The sequence below is a fragment of the Hibiscus syriacus genome, unplaced genomic scaffold (genome assembly GCF_006381635.1).
Source record: "Hibiscus syriacus cultivar Baekdansim isolate YM2019G1 unplaced genomic scaffold, ASM638163v2 tig00110206_pilon, whole genome shotgun sequence".
Lineage (NCBI taxonomy): Eukaryota > Viridiplantae > Streptophyta > Magnoliopsida > Malvales > Malvaceae > Hibiscus > Hibiscus syriacus.
In genome coordinates this window covers 137005-162046 of record NW_024062627.1, presented here as the reverse complement: position 1 = coordinate 162046, position 25042 = coordinate 137005, and the positions used below count along the sequence as shown (strand labels likewise).

General features: G+C 34.4%; 3 protein-coding genes across 6 annotated transcripts; 2 read left to right on the top strand and 1 right to left on the bottom strand.

Annotated features, from left to right (window-relative positions):
- Window positions 1–4650: 4650 nt before the first annotated feature.
- LOC120219218 (transcription factor bHLH90-like) lies at window positions 4651–5722 on the bottom strand. The gene is made up of 4 exons (XM_039216064.1): window positions 5487–5722; window positions 5202–5378; window positions 5018–5096; window positions 4651–4761 (listed from the first exon to the last, which is right to left on the bottom strand). Exons 1-4 carry the CDS (start codon window positions 5585–5587, stop codon window positions 4651–4653), a joined length of 468 nt encoding a protein of 155 aa, XP_039071995.1. The 5' UTR covers window positions 5588–5722.
- A 6897-nt stretch (window positions 5723–12619) lies between these two features.
- Window positions 12620–16882, top strand: LOC120219348. Of its 4 annotated transcripts, none has more exons than XM_039216163.1 (6): window positions 12620–12916; window positions 14500–14622; window positions 14711–14866; window positions 15386–15508; window positions 15786–15929; window positions 16322–16882. In XM_039216163.1, exons 2-6 carry the CDS (start codon window positions 14506–14508, stop codon window positions 16793–16795), a joined length of 1014 nt encoding a protein of 337 aa, XP_039072094.1. In that variant the 5' UTR covers window positions 12620–12916; window positions 14500–14505; the 3' UTR covers window positions 16796–16882. The 4 variants fall into 4 exon arrangements, with proteins under 4 accessions (XP_039072094.1, XP_039072092.1, XP_039072095.1 ...); XM_039216161.1 differs by having other exon boundaries at window positions 12623–12916; window positions 14705–14866; XM_039216164.1 differs by lacking the exon at window positions 12620–12916 and adding an exon at window positions 14301–14353.
- Window positions 16883–18554: 1672 nt separating this feature from the next.
- LOC120219347 lies at window positions 18555–23272 on the top strand. Its single transcript, XM_039216160.1, has 9 exons — window positions 18555–18662; window positions 19375–19725; window positions 20222–20255; window positions 20377–20607; window positions 21297–21386; window positions 22270–22335; window positions 22484–22575; window positions 22661–22708; window positions 22935–23272. Exons 2-9 carry the CDS (start codon window positions 19403–19405, stop codon window positions 23050–23052), a joined length of 1002 nt encoding a protein of 333 aa, XP_039072091.1. The 5' UTR covers window positions 18555–18662; window positions 19375–19402; the 3' UTR covers window positions 23053–23272.
- Window positions 23273–25042: the final 1770 nt, after the last annotated feature.

The window sequence follows — 25042 nt, the reverse complement described above, 5'->3', positions numbered from 1 at the left end:
TTTATATATTTAATTTAATATATAGTTGTTCAAATTAGTGGTAGTAAATTATTTATTTTAAATAAACCAATAATAATAACAATGAAGTAATCGTAATAGTAATAGTAAATAATAATGATAATGATATATGGTAATGAAAATAACAGTGGCGTTTACATTACCATCTCTCTTTCGGTTTAATGGTCTTCACTTATTTATTCCACCATGAGGATATGCAAAAGAAACAAATGAATTAATGCATACGAATTCATGAAATATTTCGAACTTGATTGACTTTGGGAGGAAGAAAGTGGTTTCTTGCGATGAAAGGTTTGTAGTTTTGTTTAGGAAAAAAGATGTTGGGACAAAAGATACAGTTCCTAGATGTTTTATAATAATAATAATAAGAAATACACAATGCAATAAATAAATGACGAAATTAAAGAAAAAAAAAAATAAACATGTTGAGGGTTCAAATTGAATTTAAAAAACTAAAATATGGAATTTCCAAACCATGGACTGCACATTGATTCTGTTATCAAAAAGGAGAACAATTAATGGAAAATAAATATCACGTATGTAAAAAGGAGCATGTGGAAATTTTGTTTGGAACCTAAAATAAAAAAAGGGAAAAGGTATCCATGCATTTAAAATTCAACTTTAGTAAGTATTGAATATAATAATATTAGGATGATGATATAATTACATGAATAAATATGATTAGTGGGCTAATCAGAACAAAAAAGGAAAAAGAATTAAACCCTAGTGCACATTCTCGACTTCTTAGTGTCTTCTATATGGAAACAGTAACCTTCCAAGCAAACTCAAAGCCCTAAGCTTTTTAGTATAATATTCTCTCAATTAACCATGGCGAAGATGTTAGCCCCAACACTTTGTATCCTCCTTTTGGCCATTATTTTGCTGAATTCCGATTCCACCTCAACGTTGCTAACCTCAATCTCCGACGACAATCAGCTTGCATTGTCTCATTCCGGACAAGAAACATTCTCGGTCGTCCCCACAACCAGCAGCAGATCACCACTTGCAGGGTACCAGCAGCTGTCTTCGGATTCCGACAAAGAATAGAAAGAGAAGGAAAAGGAAAAGAAGGAGAATAAAAAGGAGGATAGGAAGAAGAAAAAGAAAAAAAAAGGAAAAGGAAAAATCATTGGCGGCAAGTAATATCGAGCAATCAAATATAGTACTAATTTTTTGCATTATCTTTTTAGCATATTTCTTCTTCTTTTAGAACTGTAGCCATTGGGCATGCAAATATAGTGTTTTTTTAATAGATATTCTTGCAAATATAGTCACGGTTTAGATTTAGTTTGTTTGTTGTTATAAGATTTTAGTAGGATTTCCAAAATAGTTTGAGCAATAAATTCCGGGGTAAATTATGGTACCCGATTATAGGGTAATATTTTGTTGAGTCATCTGACTATTAAAAGTTATAAAATAGTTTTTCGACTATAAGATGTCGTTTTGTTAAGTACTTCGACTATTAGAAGTTATAAAATGGTCAACTGACTATTCATATGTTCCAAACTCGTCATTTTTCGTAAAAAAATTAACGATCGTATGAGCTAGAAATTAATTTGTTGGCAAGGATGTGATAAAATTTGATCACATAATCATTTGACTTGTATTTTATGGATTGATTCTCCGTTTACATTATATTGTCGAATCAATGCTTGAAAGATTATACCATCAAACTAGTGCTTGAAAGCAATAGCGATGCCAGTAGACATTATTAAAATATGATTTTATTATATCTCAGTCAGTATCTTAATGTTCAACTCAGACGACCATCTTTTTTTAACAAGAAATGATGAGTTTTTCCATTGCTAATTGTGACACCAATTAACTCCTAGTGAACTGAAAATATGTTTTCAATTCACACATTTCTCTTCCATTTTCCTCTTATGAAGACTGGAACATTGAATTATAGTTTTTGAACATCTTATATGTGGCAAGAACATTGGATTTCGAGAGAAATCCCGATCTCTCAAATGGCGTAAAATTTGGACAGAGCAATGCTCATGATTCCAACCAGTACAGTGAAGATATTACGAGGTTCAGGATGGCGGAATTCAGCAGTAAAAACAACTCAGAATCAGACATATACAGCAATGAACACAGTTCGAGGGAATTATCATACAGACTAAATTCCAGGAAGTCCCGGTACCATTCCGGAGAGTCAAGAATCAGCAAGTCTGAAACTCAAGGCTCTAAACCATCATCTACTGGCAGCTATAGTGGTGGCTTAGGGGACTCCGGTGATCATCGCTTCTGATAAATGCCGATTCCCTGAGCTTTTCACACATTTGGTAAATGTCTGTAAAAGTATTGATGCTTTCTTTAGTTCCCTTGAATCATGAAATTTTTAGTACAGGCTTGTAAAAAAGTAAGTGTTTATATAGGTAACTAACTGGAGAAGGTCTAACCAGTCTTGGCTGAAAAATCTCATGAAGAGTCTGATTCTATTGTTGAAACTAAGTTTCACTCAAAGTTTTTATAAATTTTCATTTTTCTTGAAACTATGCTACTTATGGATATCAAGCATAATTATCAGCTATAAATTAGAAAAGGAAGTTGACATGTAAAGAAAAAGAAACCAAAATGAAACTGAAACTTAAATCATCCTCATAGAATAAGCAATTTGTATGTAGAATTTGGTCAAAAACTGCGTGTAAGAAAAAACCCACTAAAGTTTTACAGTCAAAAGTAAATCATGATTGTTGGTGGATCTTGAAGTGAAGTATCCATTGAATGGAATAGTCCTCTTTGTCTCTCAGCTGAAAACTGTCCATTTTTACTGTACATTGCTTCAATCTCAAGTCTCAATCTACACTTTCTTTACCATATGTTGACCGGGAATCTGATTTATCGACTTTGCTAAGTTTGTCAACAAGTCTCTCAGTTTCCTGGATTGAAAATCCCTGTTTGCCTTTGCATAAGTCAAAACAGACGGTGTTAGCAGAAAAATATGACAGAATCTCAATAGTTAAACAAGAATTATAAGCAATCTTTGCAGTTATGGTGCTTCTACTCTTATTTGTGTCCGAAACTCGTGTCTAACACATTCTAGCACGAGTATAGTGAAATGATTCTCTAAGAACCTCTCCAAATACATGGAAAAAAACTCAGAAAAATTGAACATATCTATGTTGGATGTATATCAAGTCCTAGTATATGAACCATTCAGTGAGTCTTACCTCAACTTTGAAAATGCTGAGAACCTTTTGACTAAATGTTGTGACATTAGCATCAATCACTTGAAGCCCCAAAGAATCTATGCCTTCCATCAACTTTCCAAAGCTACCTCTCTTGTGCTCATAGTAGAGTTTAATCAAGAACTCTCTTTTTGTTATCTGATTCACTTCTACATGTACCTGAGAAAAAGTGAAGGGGATAAGAAGAAAAAACAGCAGCAAATCTCAAGAAACTAGGTGAAAACGAGTTTGAGAGTTGGAGCTCTAGAAAAAAACAGGGTTTAGAAACCACTAATTTTTCTTTATTGGCTGTAGATCTTATACAGCTTATTTTTAATAAACGTTCTTACAAAGTTACTTGTCTTGCAAGTAAAGTTTTATTCTTATCCTAGACCTAACCCTCAAGAAAACTAATACTCTAAGGTGTCCAAAATATCTAATGATGACTAAAATAAAACTGAAATAATAATAAAAATGTTTTAAAATAACGCCCCTGCTTCAAAAAGATTCAAGAACATAAGTTCAGTTGAAAGTTTCAATGATGGGAACTGTGACAGAAGTAACAACAAAAACCAGTGTTTAATTTTCCATTTCAGTTACCTCCATTTTCACCTGAGTTTGCTCCTTTTGCAGTTTTCTTCCTCGATTTCCATGAGCTCATTTTCAAGTTTCTTCTTCTCCTCCTGCAAATCTCCGATATATTCGACGGCATCCGTTAGATAGCAGGTTTATCCATCTGCAAATCGAAGACACCGATATCATAAGAGATGTCTAATAAGAAGGCAGAAGAGTGAAATGAGCTTTGTCATCATGAGTATATGTTCTGATAGTTCAGGCTAACCTTGGATATCTTAGGGACTAAAGCTCTTAGCTTGAGGAGCTGTTCATTTATCTTCTTCCTTCGGTTCCTCTCTATTACAAGATTCTTAGAATGGCATTTCTCTTTTTCTGGCAGCTCAGTAGTTCTCATTTTGTTGTTTACAGGCTTATTACGATTCGGAACAAGCCTTTCTTGTTGCAAAAACACATTTTTGCTGCATCGTTGTCTTTTCGTTCCACAATGTGTGCCGATTAGCTGCTTGAATTGCTCATCTTGAGAAATGCTGGCAGAATCTGAAGCAAAGGGTTGATGTTCAATCGAAGGACTGAAACCGCAGTACGATCCATCCAAGCTAGGATGGGAGCTTGAATCTGATATCGGCGGAATTGATTCTATTCTTGGAACAGAAGTCAACAAGCTAAGGGAAAGTGGCAAGTCATACCATTTGTAAAGATTTGCTCTTGTATAGTCTGCAGTTGTGACTACTGGTTTTAACACCGCGTTGCATTGAGATGCTACTAATTCTATGATGTTCTGTTCTTTCGGTATCTGAATCAAAATGGAAAATTAACATGTTTATCAGGAAAAGGGTAATGGATTGCAACGAAATCAATGATGTGAAATCTGAAAATTCCAATTTCATTGCAAAGTAATAGTAAGTGAAAAGGCAAAGGATCTTGCATGTTTCGAAGCAAAGAGCTCGATTAAACCACCGAAAACCGGGATCAGAACTCGGGTTCCTGTCATTTCCTGTCGAAAACACATTGAGTGTATCAAAATATAGAAACAGTTAGAAGCAAACATTCAGACAAATTACTCTCATTACATAAAAGTTACAATTCAGAAGATAGTCTTCACATCTGAATCAATAGCCTTTGGCTATGAACAAAGGGGCAGATCAAACATTCATAACCCTGGTATGGAGATCTGATCCTCCGTACACATGGATAAAACATAGGTTTAAACTACTGACCAAAAGAAAGTGAAAGGAGGGAAAACTACCCACATGTGAAGAATGTGAACCAGAGTCACTGCCATAGTTGATCCAAGTTGGCTGATTGGACATAGCAACCTCTCCATGAATCCTGTTTTTTATGGTTTTTTTCAATAAATTAGAATACTTGTCTCTATTTTCTCGAATTTCGAAACCCGAAAGCGAAACATTTCTATAAGTTGAGAGAATAATGTACCCAGCATAGAGAGAAATGACAAAAGGAAAACGTGAAAGAGCTTCACAAGCCTTTGATCTTATGGGGTGCTGAAAATGAACATCCCTGCAAAAGGGACCCAATGGCTTCTGCAACTCATCTTTCTCCTCTTTGACATTGAAACAAGCACCACAACAACAGTCTTTCCATTCAACAAACCTTCGAAAAGAAACAAAAAAAATGCTTAATTTGAGTTCAAATGAACCTAAAAAAAGAAGAAGAGAGAATGAAAAAACAATATTGTTTATGGTGATCAATGGTGTGTACCTTGAAGGATCATCACCCAATTTCCAAACAACACAAAAGTCCCAACCTTTACCATCCACAAATGGTCTAAGCCACTTCACTGCTCCATCAAAACCTCTCATTGTCTTTGTCACCTCTGCAAAAAACAACCAAAGAAATTACTGGAAAAAAAAAAAACCTTTGACCTTCTCACTATAAATAAACCAATCACAAGAGTATGAGAAACAAAAATGGTGAATTCTTTTTTAAGGCTCAAGGGCAATGCTTTTTTTGTTAGTAGTGGACAAAGGGCAACCAACTAATAGTGGGTACTGTTCAGGAATCATCTGAAGTTGGGTACAAAATCTGTGACAGAGAGGCATCTGATGCCTGCAGCCCTGCAGTAGCAGTAGTGGCAGAGGTGGTTTTTTCTTCTTCTTTCACTTTACTCCTTTTTCGAAAATTACCGGACTTTATAAAAAAAAATGGTAAACTACATATTTAGTCATCTAATTCTATTTTATTTATCTAATTATTTTTAAAAAAGATATATATCTATTATTACGTTTTAATTTTATTTTGATTATCTGTCAATAAAATATTAACAAAATTGTTAACGTAATTTTTTTAAATTTTTTCAATAATAATGTAGTATTACCTTATGATGATATGTCATTATCATTATTAATATTTTTAACGATAGACGATCAAAATTAACCCAAAATATAATATTAAATGTGATTTTTTTTAAAATAATTTAATTATCAAAATATTAATATTCGAATAGCTGAATGACTAAATAATTAATTTTATCTAAAAGCAACCTATCCATTGATTAGAAAGCACCTTGTGACAGCTACCTGTAACTGCATAAACCCATCATCATCTCATGTAGTACGCGGTTTGATACGATCATGCGATATTTATTTCACAATAATAAAATAATTAAAACAACGAAACATGGTATATTGATATGATACAATAACCATATGAATATAATATCAAAGGATAAATATTAAAACTTCTCGAGATGAAGAAGCAATCAACAATGTTAAAGACGTGACCTTTTAATCACTTTTATCATTAATATCATTTATTAATTGAGATGAGTTTTTTTTTTTAAATATTATTGTAACTAAATCATTAATCATTAAATAAATCATGACTTTGGTTGATATAATATTTTTATTTTTTCAATTTATACATTTTATTAATTTTAATTTAATTTAAAATAATTTAATTAATCTAATTATTTATGTATATATTTATTTAATTAATTAAGTTAAAGGTGATTACAAAGTAATATATTCTAATACTTTCAACCATTTAACAATGAACGTTCAATCATCATTGCAGTTATTGGTGCTCGAACCCATTACCTCTAAGAACAACAACAGTTCCTTTAACGACTGAAGTAAATTAGTTCGTGCATCTAATCATTTATATATAAAAATCTATAGTTTTAATCTTTGTTATTCCCAAATATTATACCATTTTTCTATTACTTTATTGCTATAATAATATTTTTAGTAATTTGTTAAACCAAATATTTTACAGGAGTTAAATTTAAAAAAAAACTTTAGAATCAAATATCTATATAATTTTTATTTATTTTTAAATAAAATTATATGCCACACCATATATTAGATTGAAATTTTTGTATAATTAGATTTTATGTTCAAGTACAACAACAACAAAACTCTATTCTCATATGTAATGGGGTTAGGGGGAGATAGGATAGTAGGCTGTCCCCAACGCCAGGTTGAGAGCAGCTTCCGTGGAAGACCTCCGGCAGTCAGAAAAAGTTAAAAATAAAGATAAAATACAATGCATGTATAAATAAATAAATAAATAAATACATAGTTGAACAGTCTTCATATGCGCATCTGTAATGGGAAGTTATCCCTGCAAATAAATCTCTGCGTACAAATCTCTGCATATAGACAAAAAACGTAAGTCCCAAATAAATTTAAAAGAAGAAACATGAGAAGGATATACATAAGTCAGTGGTTGCAAGCTACAATAAAAGAATAATGTCAAATGGGTTAAAACCTAAACTAATACAACACTACTCCGCTATCCTAGTTCTAATTCTTCAAAAATTCCCATGACAGAAACGTATTAAAAGTAGAAGTCAAGGAAATTACTATAAAGGCATTAAAAAGAAGGCAAAGATACTACATCCTATGGCTGTGACCCACACTACTCTGCTACCCTGGTCTTAAGTCTCCATACTTTCATCAGAGGTCGTCCTCGATAAGGGCTAAATCCTTTAAATCAGATCTCAAGCAGTCTACCCACTTCCTCCTTGGTCGTCCTCTCATTCTGGCACCGTCGACTATAACCGACTCTACCCTTCTGACTGCATCCGACTGTTGTCTCCTAAGGACATGCCCAAACCACCGTAGTCTTCCCTGCCTCAATTTTTCGGATACATGCATCACCCCCAAGGACATCCTAATTGTAGAGTTTGGAGTCATTTCCCACAGAGTCTTACCACATGTCCATCGAAGCATTCTCATTTCTGCGGCCTCCATCCTCCTTACGTTATCCTTCTTGATTGCCCAACATTCTGATCCATACATCAGCGCTGGTCTTATTGCAACTCTATAAAATTTTCCCTTAAGTTTTAGAGGCACCTTCTTGTCACACAAAACTCTTGTAGCTGCCCTCCACTTTAGCCATCTCGCCTTTATACGGTGCGTTACATCATCATCTACACCCTCATCTTATGTATCATAGACCCTAGATACTTGAAACAATCCTTAGAGGGGAGAATATGTCATTCGATGCATACATCCACAACTTCATCGTTTTGGTTCCCACTGAAGTTTGAACATAAATACTCTGTCTTTTCAATATTGATCCTTAGACCTTTTTCTTCCAAAGCTTTCTTCCAGTTATCCAGTCTACTATTCAGCTCAGTTTTTGTTTCAGCAACTAGGACAATGTCGTCAGCGAAAAGATACACCATGGAACACCGTCTGGTGTCGCACAATAGATGTCGTCCATAATCAAGGCGAAGATGTAAGGGCTAAGAGCCGACCCCTGATGGAGTCCAATTTCTACTGGGAAAGCCTATGTGTCCCCAACTGTAGTCCTGACATATGTAGTAGATCGACAGTACATATCACGAATCTCCCGGATATAAGCAGTTGAAATCCGTCTCGTTTCCAAGGTCTTCCAGATCGTATTGCGGGGAACGCTATCATACGCCTTCTCAAGGTCAATGAGCGCCATGTGAAGATCTCTATTTTTTCCCTATATTTCTCCATAAGCCGTCGAAGTAGATGAATCGCCTCCGTAGTAGGCCTACTTGGCATAAAGCCAAATTGGTTTTTCGAAACCGTAGTAACCTATCTCAACCTAGCCTCTATCACCCTTTCCCATAGCTTCATGGTATGACTGAGTAGTTTAATACCTCTATAATTACCACAACGTTGGGGATATCATTTATTCTTATAGATTGGTATCACCGTAGACTCTCTCCACTCCTCTGACATCTTGGCAGTCTCTAAAATAATATTAAAGATGTTGATCAACCACTTTACTCCCTCTTCTCCTAGGGCCAGCCACACAGTGATAGGAATTTGATATGGACCAACAGCTTTGTCTCTCCCCATCTTTCTAAGAGCCATTTTGACTTCCTCACTCCCAACCGTACAAGTATGGAAGTCATTGGTCGTAGTATGATGATCGACTGACCCATCAACGGTACTATCTCTATAGGGAGAGGCACCGTCATTAAATAAGCCATAGAAGTAACTACTCTAAACCCTCTTTATATCATGATCTTTCACTAAAAGAACACCATTGTTGTCCTAAAAAAACCTAATGCTACGTAGATCATTTTTCTTATTCTCCTTGGATTTTGCAAGCCTGAAGATGTGGTTTTGTCCTTCCTTGGTATCTAATCTCTTGTACATTTCCTCGTATGCCTTATCATTTGCTTTAGCCACTATTTTCTTGGCTTACCGCTTTGCCTCCTTGTAACTTTGTTTAGCTCTCGATCTTTCTTCGTCGTCATTGCATTGTAGAATCTCCTTGAAGCATTTTGCTTTGTCTTCACCTTAGTTTGGACTTCGTCGTTTCACCACCACGATTCTTTATATTCCTTGGCCTTCCCTGTCGACAACCCAAAGGTGTTTTTGCCCACTTCTCTATGGCATATGCCATATTTTTCCATAACATATCTATATTTTTCGAGTATGTAGTTCCAAAACCTGTGTGAGACACAACCTTACTCCTAAAGTCATCAGCTTTCGCTCCATGCAAGTTCTTCCAAAGGATCCTAGGTTTACCTAGTTTAGCCCTCCTATGAGTTCTCTGCCCGTGGCGTACGCGGAACACCAAAACCAACAATCTGTGTTGTGATGCACATGCCTCATCAGGGAACACCTTACAGTCAATGCAAGCCCATCGATCCCGATTTCGAACCAGGATGTAGTCGATTTGGGTACAATGTCCCCCGCTATGGAACGTAATCAAGTTTACATCTCTCTTGTTAAAGAAGGATTAGTGACCACCATATCGTGAGCAGTATCAAATTCAAGCAACGTACGCCCCTCCTCGTTCCTACTACCAAAACGAAACCCCCATGAACACCGTCATACCCGTCGATTGCACTACCTATATGGCCATTGAAGTCTCCCCCTATGAAACTCTTTGGTTCTCCGGAATACTCCTAAGTACATCATCTAACGAATCCCAGAAGCAACGTTTCTCCCCCTCACTTAGGCCAACGTGGGACGTACACCGAAAGGACATTCACCACTTCCTCTTCTATAATGTCCTTAATCATCATGATCCTATCCCAGTATCTGCAAACTTCAACAACATTATCCTTGAGTCTAGAGGAAACCAAGATACTCACCCCATTTCTAGCGTTATCTACGCCTGAGTACCACAACTTGTACCCGTTACACTCTCTGGCACGAGCCCATTTCCACCTAGTCTCTTGAATACATGCAAAATCTCTTTCCCATTACTTAGTACGTCGGTCTGCTCCAACAGCCTAGCATTTAATGTGCCTACACAAACTCTAAGTCTAGTCTCATTGGCACCACTCTGTCGAGTATGCCCCCTATACGCCCTATAGGATCTAAAAGAAGGATATGACCTTAAGTAATCATCTGTATCCGAAGCTATGATGAACTATGAAAAATGAATCCAAAGAAGACAAAAGCTGACACCAAATAAAACGCTATAGAAATGAGGGTACTAAAAAGCTAGTTGGTTACTTAATAGGATTTTAATTTATAAAATACTATTGTAAAAGTAATTTGGTTAATAAAGATAATAAGTAAGTTTATTAACAATTATAAGATAAATTACAAAGAACACTATAATACCCCTAAAAAGATTTTTAATTTAATATCAAGTAATATAATTATGATTATAGCATAACACGTTTAAATATCTGGCCGACCACTATATGTATCTGGTCGGTAAGTAGGAAGTAGCTGCTATTTTTCGACAGAATTGTTTTCCGGCGAAGGTTCCGCTCCGGTAGGACACTTCACGCTTAACACTGACGGGGATTGCAACAAAATTGTATGGGCCACCGCAGCAGGATGGCTTTGCAAAATATTGTGAATGAATGCAAAGAGCTTAATCTCAGATCTCTTCTGTCATTTGTGTACCTGAAATAGCTCGGAATTTGTTGTGCGAAATATATTGATGCTTTGTGAATCTGGGTTTTCCCCCCCGAGATAATTACCCGAAAAATTCAAATGTTAAACAGGGGAAAGAAATATATTCTAGAGAAAAGAAAATCTCTGGGGATAACTTAATAAAGAAAATAAGGAAAAATGAATTCCTGCTAAAATAGTTAATGCAAAACAAAAAACAGGGAAATGAAAACTGAAATTTAAAGAATCATATGAGAAAGAGATATAAATTGGCATATCTTTGAAAGAAGCTACGGTACAGCTAAGAGCTACACAAAATGAACAGATCTTGGAACTCTCTAAAAGATGTGTAAAAGAAAAGCTGAACCACCAAGACGAGGAACGGCCGTGAGAGATCAACACTACAGAGATCTGGTGTGAGTGAAGATACGTGCCGTTATGAACAGAAGATGTTCTTAAAGTTGCAACTTGCAACTGCTAGAAAGAAAAGCAATAATGATGTATGTATTTGGGGAAAAATTTAAAGGACGAGAGACGCACTTCTAGTTTCTTAATTCTTCCTACGTTCATGTCACGTGTTCGGTGTTCCTCTTTTGATTCTTTTTATGTTCAAGTACGTGGGATATAAATAATTAATTAAAATTTTAAATTTAAATCAGAGTAAATAATTTATTTTTAATACTATTTTATATTAAAACATTTTATGAAATATTATAATTTAATCACCCATTTAAAATATTATTATAGATAAGTCTTAAATAATTAAGGATTATATAAAATAGTAATGTGATTCGATAATAACGGTTTTAGTCTTTAAAACTTATACATTCTTATTAATTTTGTCACAATTTGAATTATTTCAATGAATTTTATCCTTCATTTTTAAAATTCTATCATTTTAGTCTTTTTTTCTAAGGAATCTATCATTTTAGTCTTTGTTTGTCTCTTAAAGTGTTTGTTCTTTTTTCTGGTAAATTATAGTTTCATAGTAACTAATTGTTACTTTATGACAAAATACAATTATCCATTAGTTGCTTTGATATGATAGATTTCTTGGTTTGACGGTATCTCAAAAAGACTAAATTGATAAAAATAAATAAATATTAAGAGTTAAATTTAAATCAATTTAATTTGAGTTATATTTTACCCTAGAAGCATCAAGTTATATATGAAGAGAATATAATAAGAATTAGTGCTATATTTTTTGATATAATATTTTTATTAAATTTAAGGTAATTATAAAATAATATATATTTTAAATATTTAAAAATAAACGTTCAATCATCATTGCACCGTTGTGCTTAAACTCATCATTTCTAATAAAAATAATAATTTATTTAATTACTAAAGTAAATTAGTTAATATTTTCTGATACATCATTTAAATACAAAAATAACACATTTTTTTATACAAATAAACTTTAATCCCTTCTGATTTGTCTGGAAAGGAATAAAGCACGTTTGCAAATTCGAATGCATCCAAATAAAAATCGAGAAGAAGAAAATCGACATTTGTTACTCGTTTTCACCATATTTTTGGTGGGTCTCAAATAGTAATAATTACTTTAGGTTCAGCTTTTTATATCTATTTTCAGGAAGTTTCCTTTGGTTGAATGGTTGATGACTTTGTTATTTTCCAAAGACCAAGTTCGTTGCCGCCCTTGGAATTGTGTGTTTCATGTGCTTCATCTCTTTTGCCGCCTAACTTCTAGACTTCAATGGAAAAAAAGCCATCCCCTTTCTATTTCCCATTGCCAATTTGCTGAATTTTAAACTCTGGGTTTTGTTTCTTTTCACGTGGAATCTCAACTGGAATGAATACTCTTGTCCCCAGATTCATACTGTAAGTTGAACCCTTTTTCTCTGATTATTTTTCTTAATTTTTCATCGCAAAAAGCTGTTTGATTTCTGTTGGGATGTTCGTTTTTAGTTTCTGTTTCTAGGTTTTCTTGTCTCTGCCTCTTATCATTTGATTATAACGTTTTGGGTTTCATTTGGGAATTCGGATTTTAGACTGGTGTAAAATTCGATGATAGAAAAGATATCAATGTAATTTGTGGATTTCTTGGATTTCTATTTAGGGGTGAATTTGAAATTCATGCAGATATTAATGTTTTTGAATTTCATATATATTTTTTAAATTTATATAACAAATTAAATTCGCATTTAAATATTCGAATTCATGTTTCGAAACATAGTATTGATGAATTGTGATGTCGATTGATCTGTCTTGAAGGAAAATCTTGAATTTCGATTTATGTGGCATTTCTTTAGGGATTAGCTTGGTTTGATTAATTGTTTCAGATGTTGATCTTTGGCGATTATTGTTAGTTTAATCTGATTGTAGGAGTTTTTCCAACGTTTCCAAGTAAAAATTTACTTCTTTTAAAAGATATATTGTTATGACTCATCATTCTTCTTGAAGAATCCATGTTTTACCCCCAAATTTGATACATATTTAGGGAATGGTAGGGTATATGAACCTCTTTAGACCTTCCAACTACGTGAAAATCTTGAAAAAATATCGAACATATCTGTATTCGGTATAGACTCATGTCCAACACTCGAACCGAATCTCAGTAATATACTAATAGATGAAATTGAATATACAAACCGGAATATGATTTCTTACTCTTGCCTATGTTCCAAGGTACTAAGTTACAGATACAACAGATATTCCTAAAGAGTGTATAATTGTTGTGTGTGGTTTACTAGTTTAACTAAGGGTCCGTTTCATCTTGTCTTTTGTACGTAGGATCTACTTTGTTTTGACTCTTCACTTTTCTTGAGGTACTTGTTTCTGATATCTATGTTGGGCACATTTTCGAAAGATTATTATGATTATATGATCCTCCAAAGACACTTCAAAGTTACGGAAAAGTTTAGAAGGAAAAAAATGAATATACCCGTGTTTAGGACTCACTCATATTCATCACTTGCACTTAAGTCCAAGTAACATAACATAGGCTGACAAATTTGCATTTAAACTTGATAAATAAGCTATTGTTTTTTATATATCTTTCATTTGTACTTCAAAGCTATACAGATTTTTGCATCTAACATTTAAAATGCAACATAGTCAAGAAATTGATACTTAATTGCCTATGCCACTCTATCTCGGTTGTGAGTATCAGATTACAGAAGTGTGTTCAATTTTTTTTATTTTTTATTTTTTTGTTTGGTGGCCATATTTGATGTCTCCATATCCATATCTGAACATGTGTCAGATACGGGCATTTAAGAAAAATGAAAAGCCAGAGCAATATAACTAAGAGCTATAGTAGTTATCAAATTATCCTGCTGTCAAGCAAAGACGAAAGTTTTCCACTATCGCTGATCATCCAAAATTTCAGAAATTTTGGAAGGATAAGAACACCTATGTTAATTGGTAATGGATTAACACATGTTTATATTCATCTTTCACAGGTGAGAATGGAAGGGAAAAATATAAGCATAGATATTCCCAGGAATGGAAAATCCAAGGTTCTTGATCCAGTGTTTTCTGCCTTTCTTGTTCAACTTCCTCACAAACTTCAGAACTGTCTTAAGGTTAGCTATAGCTCTTACCTCGCACGAAATTTATTTAATGGATGTAATGTTCATAGATTCTTTTTTTTTTCTTTTGTTACAGTCACAACTCAAGAGATTAGCCAAAGATGGTGACAGAATAAAATCAGTGAACTCTTTTCTTGAGAAGAACCGTTCATCTGCCGGATTGCGGATGGATCGGGAGAAACAATTGCAAGCTTGGAGAGAAAATCCTTCATGGGTCAGTCCACCTCCAGAAATAGAGGTAAAGAGGTATTGGGAATTTTATTGTTTTATTCTCCAGAATGGTGCCAGTTTCATCCTTTGTCTTAAACATGGTGTCATTCATAGACTAAGGATTTTAGCATTAGGTCGGTCTAGAGCATGACATTTATGTTGCTTTGACTCTTCATTTTTCGTGATGCACTTGTGTCTAACATTCATATTCGGTGCTTATCCCAGACATAGATATTGGATATGATCCTCCAAAAACTAAATATGTGGAAATTTTGAAAAAATGGAACATACTCATGTCAGACACATACCCGTGTCTAACACTCAGATCTGAGTTATGAGTACCAAAGCATGACACTTCTGTAGTACCATATCGTTCATATAGATGACATTTAAGAAAAAACTTCACTTTTATAATGAAAGATAATTATAAATCTGATGTTTGCACCACATTTCTGTCATTTTACTTTCTTGATTACCTCATCCGATCTTTTGTCCTAATGATCTATCGGTTTGCAAGGTACTAGAAATCTAACGTTATTTTTGGCAGGTCAGTGTAGTGAAAGGCTCTCTTTGCCACCTTAAGGCAGCAGTTGATGTTGGTTTTCCCCCAGATGCAGTGTATAACATTGTCACTGATCCTGATAACAGGAGAGTTTTCAAAAACGTTAAGGTGAGTGTTACATTTTCACCCACAATAATTAATCTGAAGTTTTTTATTACAGTACAATTACCCTATGTTGATCCGGCTCTTCACTTATTTTAAAGTACCGTGTTTGACATGGTTTTGGACTTGGTTATGAGGATTTGGTCTCAAAGGACCCTCCAAACGCATGAAAGAATTCGGAACACACACTCAAGTCTGAGTAACATAGAAACTACCCATATGAGGGAATGGCGGTTTTAGAAATTTCCTGTTTTTATTTTAATGAACTGATAATTTGATTCAGGAAGTGGTATCAAGAAAGGTTTTGATTGATGAAGGTCAAAGACAATTGGTCGAAGTTGAACAATCAGCCGCGTGGAGATTCCTTTTGTGGTCGGGAACCATCTCAGTTCATGTTCTAGTGGATCAAAACAGAGAAGATTACTCGGTATGGAACCCTCCCTTCCCCCTTCCCCCTTCCCCGATTACTTTCTTTTATAGATTCCACAAGAGATCCTTGGCCGTAAGGAATTCGGTTTTTGAGGAGCTGAGTTTGTAGTTTGAGCCCATGTTACTCCGACTTCTCATTTTTCTTGAAGCACCTGAGTCTAACGCTAAGTGCCTGGCACATATTTGGAATGATTATGGAGATATGATTTTCCAAGAATCTCTAAATTCATCGAAAACCTATATCCGACTGAATACCGGAGTCTGAGTTTTATAAGTTTTGCTTGATTGCTTTTTCTTAAACTTTCTTGTTCGGATTACTTGTCACATAAGTTGTTTGCAAAATGATTGTGCATGGTCTAAACTCTTAATTCTAATGATCATGGTTAACAGATGAGATTCAAACAATTGAGCAACGGATTCATGAAAAAGTTTGAAGGTTACTGGCGGGTTGAACCGCTTTTTGTCGATGAGGAAACTTGTTTTCCTTTCAAACCGAAAACATGGGCAGAGTATTGTTCATGTACTGGAGGTAAAGGAAGGATTGGATCAAAGGTGAGCTTAGACCAACTGATTCAACCAGCCATCGCACCTCCCCCACCCATTTCTTGGTACCTAAGCGGAATACCTGCAAAAACCACAGAGATGCTGATAAATGATCTACTTGCCGAAGCCGACAGAATCAAGGACAGCCGTGACTCGGAAATTTTGGACAAGGAGCTTGGGTTATCAGAGAGAATAAATGAACATTGTTACCAACTCGATCAATTCTGTGATATTAAAGAAAGATGGAAGCCGCACCAGAGAAATCGGAAGCTACTACGGCGTCGCAAGAAGCTGCTGACGGATGAATCCTCGAGTTTTTAATTTGTTCGAATTCATCTGTATGTTGTTGCATCAATATTTTTATGTGAAATTTGCTCAACGTCTTTGTAACAATATCTCCATTTGAAAGTCTCTCGGATTTTTGGGCAGTCTTCCAATCATTTTTCTTCCGCTCTTGCTTCTCGCCGGTGATTACATGGTGGATCTGAACTTCTATTAGTTCGGACTTGTTCAGGTTCAATTTTGGGATCAAACTCAAATTCGAGTTCATTTTTGGACAAATGAAATCATATTTGTATAATATAAATGTTTACAATTATATCTTAATATTAATTATTACTTTATGATTATTTTTAACTCAACTTTTGTTTAAAGTTGTATAATAATGTTAATTACATTTTTTTAATCAAAATTATTACTTATTCTTGCTAATACAAGTTTAGGAACTTAGTTTTCTATTCAGTAACAAAAATATATATTTGAAATAATTAATAAATAAAATAAAATAAAATAATCTGTACTAAATACTTTTAGATTCTAAACCTAGTGACGTTTCATTTTGAAATCATATCTGTACAATATAAAAATAAATTGTTGGGGCCAATCATATGAAAAATGGAGATAAGGACAGTAATGATAAATACATATAAAAAAGGTCAAAAAGACTTGGATAATATTCACCCCTGCATCCACTACTAGAGATAGAATCCCACAAACACCACCAAGTACCAACCAAATTCAGGCATTCTTTTCTTTTTCTGGGGCCAACGCATGGAGCTCCGTTGAGCTTTCCAAGACAAACTTTTGGGTCCAATGGAGGTTCAGACTTGGAGGGCTCTGTCTCAAGAGACAGTTCAGATGGGAAAGCAAACTCCAGCGGTAGTGACACTGAAGATAAGCTACAAAAAGCCGGTGATAATGGTAATGAGAAAGAGGATGATGATGATTATGGTAGCGGAACAGATGGGAAGATATTTTTGCATTCTCTAGTTCTTCTTTCTTATCAGTTTTTGTCTATAACAAGTTGCAACCAAAGTTAGGCAACTCAAGTACGGGAATGCATGTTAAAAGTAAGACGCAATCATCACTGATCAATCAAAATGAGCATTAGGTGGAAGATAAGTTATTCACAAATGTTCACCCCCACAACTCTGATATTTGGTCTTCTACTTGACTACTTCTTGTCATTTCATAATGCTTAGTGATAGATCAAATTTTAAATTCGGGTAAACTACGTACTTAATTTTTTTTATAATTTAGTTTTGATCATTCAATTTAAAAAAAGTACACATAAATTTATATTTTGACTTTGCTTTGATAATTTAATGTTAAAAAATTAATGATGATGTTGACGTACCACCCTAATATAATATTATATTATCGTTGAAAAAATTAAAAAATTATCACATCAATAATATTATTTTTTCAACGATAGATGATCAAAATATAAATTTAAACATAATTTTAAAAATAACTACAATTAAAATAAAATCATAAAAATAATTGAATCACTAAATGATGTAGTTTACCCTTTAAATTATTAGGACGCTTCCTGAAATCTCCTAACAAGAACTGAAATCTATCAGGCAGTCAACGACTCGTTGTGGCGATAGAAATTAACAATATTAGTAGTGCACTAAAAATTCAATAATGAAGTAAAATTTATGGAAGTAGTACGTTGTTGTTGGGAGTTAAGGCGGTTGGGAAACGTGTCATTCTTTTAAAGGATACTTCTTTACCATCTTTCAACCACACCCACCGTCTCTTCCTCAAACTGTCCCTGCCAATTTTTTTACCGGTTTCGGCGTTTCGCCTTTACACTCCACCGACCCTCCAACCAAATCATATTTATCGGCTTTCTTCCCCCCAATCCCAGAAACAACGAATTGAAGAAACCCGAATCCATAAGGTAAACTCTACTCATTCTCTTCTTTTTTCTCTTATAACTACGATTACAAAGAACAAGCTTTTGTTTGTTCTAGTTTCAGCCCGGAGTCTCTTGTTCGATCAACTTCTCACTTTGCTTATTCGTAAGCTCTATGAACCTTAAAACCCATCTTTCTTTTTCAGAGATATCGACCTTTCTTCCTTCCATTTCCTTTTTCTTCCATTCTTTTTAAGTGGCCTTAGTTTTCTTGGAAGAAACCTTTATTTTTTTTAATCATTATATGTTTATGTTTAGTTTTCTAGTCTTGCTTCCTTCGACTTTTAGTTCTACTTGGTTCTAGAATTTTTATTTTTTTCTGATTTTCTATTAAATGGAGTTCCAGCTATGAAGTTGTGTATAGCTCATTTCTTCTTAAAGAAATTACTCTTTGTTTTTGTTTGCAGCTTATTATGATTCCAGTGGCTTTCAATTTTGATTGATTTTTAAGAATTACCCTTTTGGGGTTTTTATGCTTGGTAGTTAGTTAAGTTGAATTATTGTTCATTTATTGACTTACCATTGTCCATTGAATGTTAATCAAGAAAATATGAGTTTCAATGGACCAAGTAGGGAGTTATTTATTGATATGTTACTCCAACTCTTCTGTTTTCTTACACCTATATATCCCACACATATGTCGGAATAACATCGCACCTATGTCGGAATAACATAGATTTCTTGAGTTTCTTTACAGAAACTTCAAAGATAATTGGCAGCACAACATGACTGCCGATACCACAACCTTGAGCTACTGGTTGAACTGGAGATTTGCAGCCTGTGCATTGCTCGTCTTAGCCTCAATGGTTGTGTCAGCTATTATAATCTGGAAGAACGAAGGCAGGAGAAGATCGGAACGTCAAAGGAGAGAAAATCAAAAGGAACCTACGGGGTTATTATACGAGGATGAAACCTGGAATACGTGTCTTGAAACCATTCACCCTGCTTGGCTGCTTGGTTTTAGAGTATTTGCTTTCTTCATGCTTTTGGCATTACTATTTACCAATGTTGTCATCGATGGAGGTGGCATATTTTACTTTTATACTCAGTGAGTGACACATCTATTAAGCTTTCCATTTTTGGTTATATTGAAGGTGGTTTACTTGATTTAATGAATTTGAATAGCATTTCTACAACTTGGCGTACTTGGACACAGGTGCCTGTTTCTGGTATGGGTATGTCATATGTGCTAGACCCGGTTTGATTAGGTTTTTTTAGTGTTGTTTAATATATTTGGAGGATCTTTAAGATCATATTCCCACATGTATGTATCAAACATGTGTAGGACACGAGTGTTGGACACGGATACTTCTATAAAAATCATGAGTCAGAGCACCATAGTTGCTCTTGCATCGCATATTCTGCATTGATTCTAGTTTACCATGTTTGTTGCGGACGATAATACTTGTTTAAATTTCATCTTTGTTCCTTAGTTTTCTTTATAGATTAGGTTTGACGCAATTTTGCATTGATCTTTGTTCTTGCTTAATGTATGCTATGTGTAATGTGTTTATTATAATTGATTCGTGTTTATTCCTGAACAGGTGGACATTTACTTTAGTCACTATCTACTTTGGGGTATGTCACTTGCTATGTTACTGAGTTTTTTTATTTTCTGTAAAATATTTGACATAATTGAACTTATTCATATTGGATAAGTATTCGAATCTGATATTCATCTCGTGTCTGGGTATTGTAGTTTGGATCTGCAATCTCCATATATGGGTGTCGAAAGCACTGCAGAAAAACAGGTGGCAATCAGGCCGATCACGTAAATTTAGATTCCGAGCAAGGCACTTACGTACCTCCCACCATAGGAGAAATTGCAGATGTATCATACAACCAGTCCAAACATTATGATCCCCATGAAGCTACCTATCATCCTCTGATCGCCGGTCCTTGGATGTATGCGTTTCAAATTATTTATCAGGTAAATTCTTTCAAAAAAAACAGCTTTGGCAGGCCATAAATTCATTCATCATTCTGTGTATCTATATTACTTATAAAATTTATCTTTCTTTAAATATCCTTATTTGACATTCGTATCTAACACACATCCGGAAATGGGTATCGGGTTATGATCTTCCGGGAACTCTTCAATATATGGAAATTTTGGAGGGAAAAAAAACTCGAGCATACCATGTTGAACATGTACCCGTATCTAACACACACAATCCCGAGTTTGAGTAACATGGCCGTGTACTGCTTGTTTACCAAAATCTTAGAATGAACTGTTACCACATATCTTGAAGATAGAAATCAGACTATAATTTCTTGAACAGAAAGTATTAGCAGCTGTCTAGTGACATCTTGCTGTGGTACTCAGACTTTGGTGTGATCGTCGGATATAGGTATATTCAATTTTCTCCAAGTTTTTCACATATTTGGAGGATCTTTGATGGGTTATATCTCTGTAATCCTTTCCAAATATGAATCGGAAATGTGTGCCAAACGTAGGTACTATAAAAAAATGAAATTTCGAAGCAACTTAGCAATCTTCTATCAGTTTTATACTAAGTATTGATAATATGAGATCATTTTTTTTTGAAAGGTGATAATATGAGATCATATTTTAATTGTATTTTAACTTATTTTTATTATTTTGGTATCTCCCAATAGATTTCTGCAGGTGCAGTAATGCTGACTGATACAGTATTTTGGCTCATTATTTATCCATTCCTAACCCCCAAAGGTCATGGCTTGAATTTTGTAAGTTTGATGCTACAAACTCTAATTTTCCTTTGTTTTCTTTCTGCTCCTTTTGTTTGGAACATATGTTGCTGTTTATGCGATCAAACCCCTTTGCTCTTGGCTGAATTATAACTGTGTCAACCAGCAATATGAAGAAGTGGTTTGTTGATATCTTTCGGAGTGATTCAGCTTAGTAAATGCAGGTGTCAAGTCAAGAAGAGGTTTCTCTAACTCAAGGCCAGCATTTACTCTAGGCATTTTATACCAGTGATGAAAAAGCCACTGAATCGTCTTGTTGAACTGATTCAAATGGAAACTGATGGCCCATTCGGTCAAACAGATATCCAAAATCCAGGAAACGAACTAAGCAACCTTTAGTTAGGCCATTTAGGCATGTTTCTGGTCTATATAGGTGTTAACCAGGTGTCTTCTGAGGTAGAGTTGGCTGGGTTTTTGTGAGCTTTTTATTTGTGCCACGTTGTAGAGGTCCATCTGTCTAAGGTCTGATTTAACGCTGCTATTGGAAACTCGGGGTAGAAAAAGCTTGGATTGTTTTAAAAATGTTTTCTAAGTTGACAACAATTGGACACATATTGACTTAGCAGTACACTGAATGTTGAGGATGACCATTGTGCCTAAAAATCTTCATTACACTGTAATTTAAGCTTGTGAAGGTGATCTAAAAGCTTTGTGTAGTTCCGTCAACTTCCTTATTCCTATTGTGTTAGATACGGATATGTATCTGACATGAGCATCGTTAAACTTTTTTCATATATTTGGAGGGTCCTTGGATAGTCATATCCACCGTGCCCTGTCATGTTTGAAAATGTGCAGAACGTAAATATCGGATATTTGTATGAAACTTTTTATCTGGGATTTATGTCCATACTTTCAACTGCAGATGATTGTCTCTATGCACTCGATCAATGCTGTATTCCTAATCGGTGACACCATTTTGAATTGCATGGTAAGTTTTACGGTTTTGGATAGTACAGTGGCTATGTTATTCAAAATAGAATACAAGTGTTTCATATGGATATGTGTCCTTCACAGTGGCATTTCAGTTCCAGTATCTTCCGATCAGTCCGAAAGCTAATGTTACCTTTGCCTTGCAGCGGTTCCCTTGGTTTCGAATTGCATATTTCATTTTATGGACGGGCGCATTTGTTGTTTTCCAATGGATCATCCATGTTTGTGTGAACCTTTGGTAAAGCCTATATTTGTTCTTTCTACAGTGCTATGTACCAGATGAAGGGCTTTATTCTCATAATGTGTTACTCCTCTCTTTGCAGGTGGCCGTATCCGTTCCTCGACTTATCATCCTCGTATGCTCCCTTATGGTACATATTCAATATTTTTTAAAAATATCATTATGGTGTTTCTTTTAAGTGCCGGGTGTCAGGTGTCGGATGTGAGTATGTGTTGGGTAGGTGTATGTTCGTATGCAATTCTTCACTCATCTTGAAGTCTTCATGGTCTAGTAACTAAACATACTCGTATACGACACTCATCTTCAAGCCCTTTTCCTTTAACGAGCTTACCGTTTTGTGATCCGGGACTGAACAGGTACTTGGGAATAGGAGTGATGGTCATCCCATGTTATGGCGTCTTTGCTTTAGTAGTTAAACTCAAGGACTTCTCTTTTTCAAGATCATTCCCAGATTTGTACCGTAAGTTGAGATAAGAAGAGAGATCTTTGGCCAACACCGGCCACTATGACGTGATATTGGCAGGAAATTTACAAAAACCATATGTATTGAATGTGCTGAACATTCATCGAGAACGGAAGGTAAAGAGCCCATGCTTGTAAGGTAATGTCATAATTTGTATATCATTTACATATCTTCTTTAGGTGCTTAAGTTAATTTTCGGTCAATTTAAATTTCTAACATTATAAATATTTCTATTTTAAGTGTTCCAACTTTAGCAACCATTAAAAAAATCTTTAAGTGACATATATATATATATTATAAAAAGTTCATTATTAAAAAATAAAAAAATATATTAAAATATTTTTTTAAAAATCGCTACCCTTCGCCCCTCTCCCTCCCTGGAACCCCAACCATCCCTGAAACCCACATCCCTCTAACCCCCTCAAAAACCATAAAAACCCTCGCATTAAAAATTTTAATACTTATGCAGATGAATTATATGATCGACTAAATCAACATCGATACAGATGAATTATATCAACATAAAAAAAAGATTAATATAATACAATTTAAATATTTAATCCTTGATTGTTGATGATGGTCGTGATATGACCTCAAAGCATACCGAATATAATTTAGTTCTTGATATACATGATTGAGATTGTAATGATAATCTAATCCTACAACCAATCCAACCCGCTTTCCATGTCTTTCCATTGTTGGTGTCTTACCGTCAAAATATTGTACAAGCAGTTTCTTATCTTAATATTTCATCTATCTCATAAAAACTGTTTTTACTGACTTTTTTATTAATATTTTTAACTATGACTCATTGTTATTTAAAATTTATTATTGATAAAAATATTAAAAAATACATTTTAAAAGTATTTTTTAAAATATATTTTAGGGTTTACGGAGATGTAAGCAAAACCAGCCGATTCTCTTTGACGTTAATGGCTAGCTCCTTAAACATTCGTAATCTTATTATTAGTTTTAAATTTTCCATTATAGTCTGCAATGCTGTATTGTCGTAAAAGTGTCGAAAATTTGGTAACCACAATGTTATTATCAAGGGGCCGCAATTCCCTTGCATATGCCGCTGCCGTGAAAGTGTTGGTTCTGCCATGCTACAATTAATGCCGTCAGTTTTCCCGAGCTCTGTATGATTAGGCACAAAAGTTTCTCGCCATGGTACTAGGGATAGCAACGGGTCGGGTATTGGTTCTCGTCCTCGTTTAAAAAATTTGTACCCGTTCTCATTTAAAAAACTGCGGAGATTTAAATAGGGATTTTCATCGGGTAATTGGGGAAAACCGTGGGGAAACGGGTATCCCCGTTTAGTATAAACGATTATTTAAACGGGTATCGGGCCGGGTATATATATTTAAATTAAATATATATAAATATTATATATATATATATATATATATATATTTTTAATTTAATTTAAATTTATTAATATTATATATATATATATAATTATTATTTTAAATATTTATCGGGCCGGATAATCGGGTAATCGAGGCGGGAATTACTAAATCCGTCTCCGTCCCCGTTTAACATAAACAGTTTTCCCCGTCCCCGTTTAACATAAACGGTTTTCCCCGTCCCCTTTTAATTCGATTTTTAATTTTCCCCGTCGAATTCAGGTTCTTTTGCCATCCCTACATGGTACAATTATGTGTATGGTATATTGATATTTAGTGTCTTTATACGGATAGTGTTGTAAGAAATTAAATAAACGGTTTAATTCGTCTGTCTAAAGTTATCACAAGTATAGGTAATTAAGATTGAAACTTTTTAGATTTTAATTTACCCTAAATCACTATAATTATTTTTTAATAGTCCATAGGCATTATATGATAGTCTTTTTTTAAGAATTTTATTAACCTATTAATAATGTACATATATTTTGTACAAGATTTTTGAATTTTAACCATTGAGGTCATTTGATAAATTGAATATGTGGTTATACGTAAAAAAAAAACTCACGACTCAATTGATATTTTACATATAGATGAT

Excerpts from the sequence above, each read along its gene's own strand:
- LOC120219218 (XM_039216064.1), bottom strand. The coding sequence starts at position 5,587 with ATGAGAGGTTTTGATGGAGCAGTGAAGTGGCTTAGACCATTTGTGGAT. Across the intron at positions 5,097-5,201 it reads GTCATTTCTCTCTATGCTGG|GATTCATGGAGAGGTTGCTA; the intron begins GTACATTATTCT and ends CATAAAAAACAG. Across the intron at positions 4,762-5,017 it reads CTGGTTCACATTCTTCACAT|GAAATGACAGGAACCCGAGT; the intron begins GTGGGTAGTTTT and ends TGTTTTCGACAG.
- LOC120219348 (XM_039216161.1), top strand. The coding sequence starts at position 14,506 with ATGGAAGGGAAAAATATAAGCATAGATATTCCCAGGAATGGAAAATCC. Across the intron at positions 14,623-14,704 it reads AACTTCAGAACTGTCTTAAG|TCACAACTCAAGAGATTAGC; the intron begins GTTAGCTATAGC and ends CTTTTGTTACAG. Across the intron at positions 15,509-15,785 it reads GAGTTTTCAAAAACGTTAAG|GAAGTGGTATCAAGAAAGGT; the intron begins GTGAGTGTTACA and ends AATTTGATTCAG.
- LOC120219347 (XM_039216160.1), top strand. The coding sequence starts at position 19,403 with ATGACTGCCGATACCACAACCTTGAGCTACTGGTTGAACTGGAGATTT. Across the intron at positions 20,608-21,296 it reads CGTTTCAAATTATTTATCAG|ATTTCTGCAGGTGCAGTAAT; the intron begins GTAAATTCTTTC and ends ATCTCCCAATAG. Across the intron at positions 21,387-22,269 it reads AAGGTCATGGCTTGAATTTT|ATGATTGTCTCTATGCACTC; the intron begins GTAAGTTTGATG and ends TTTCAACTGCAG.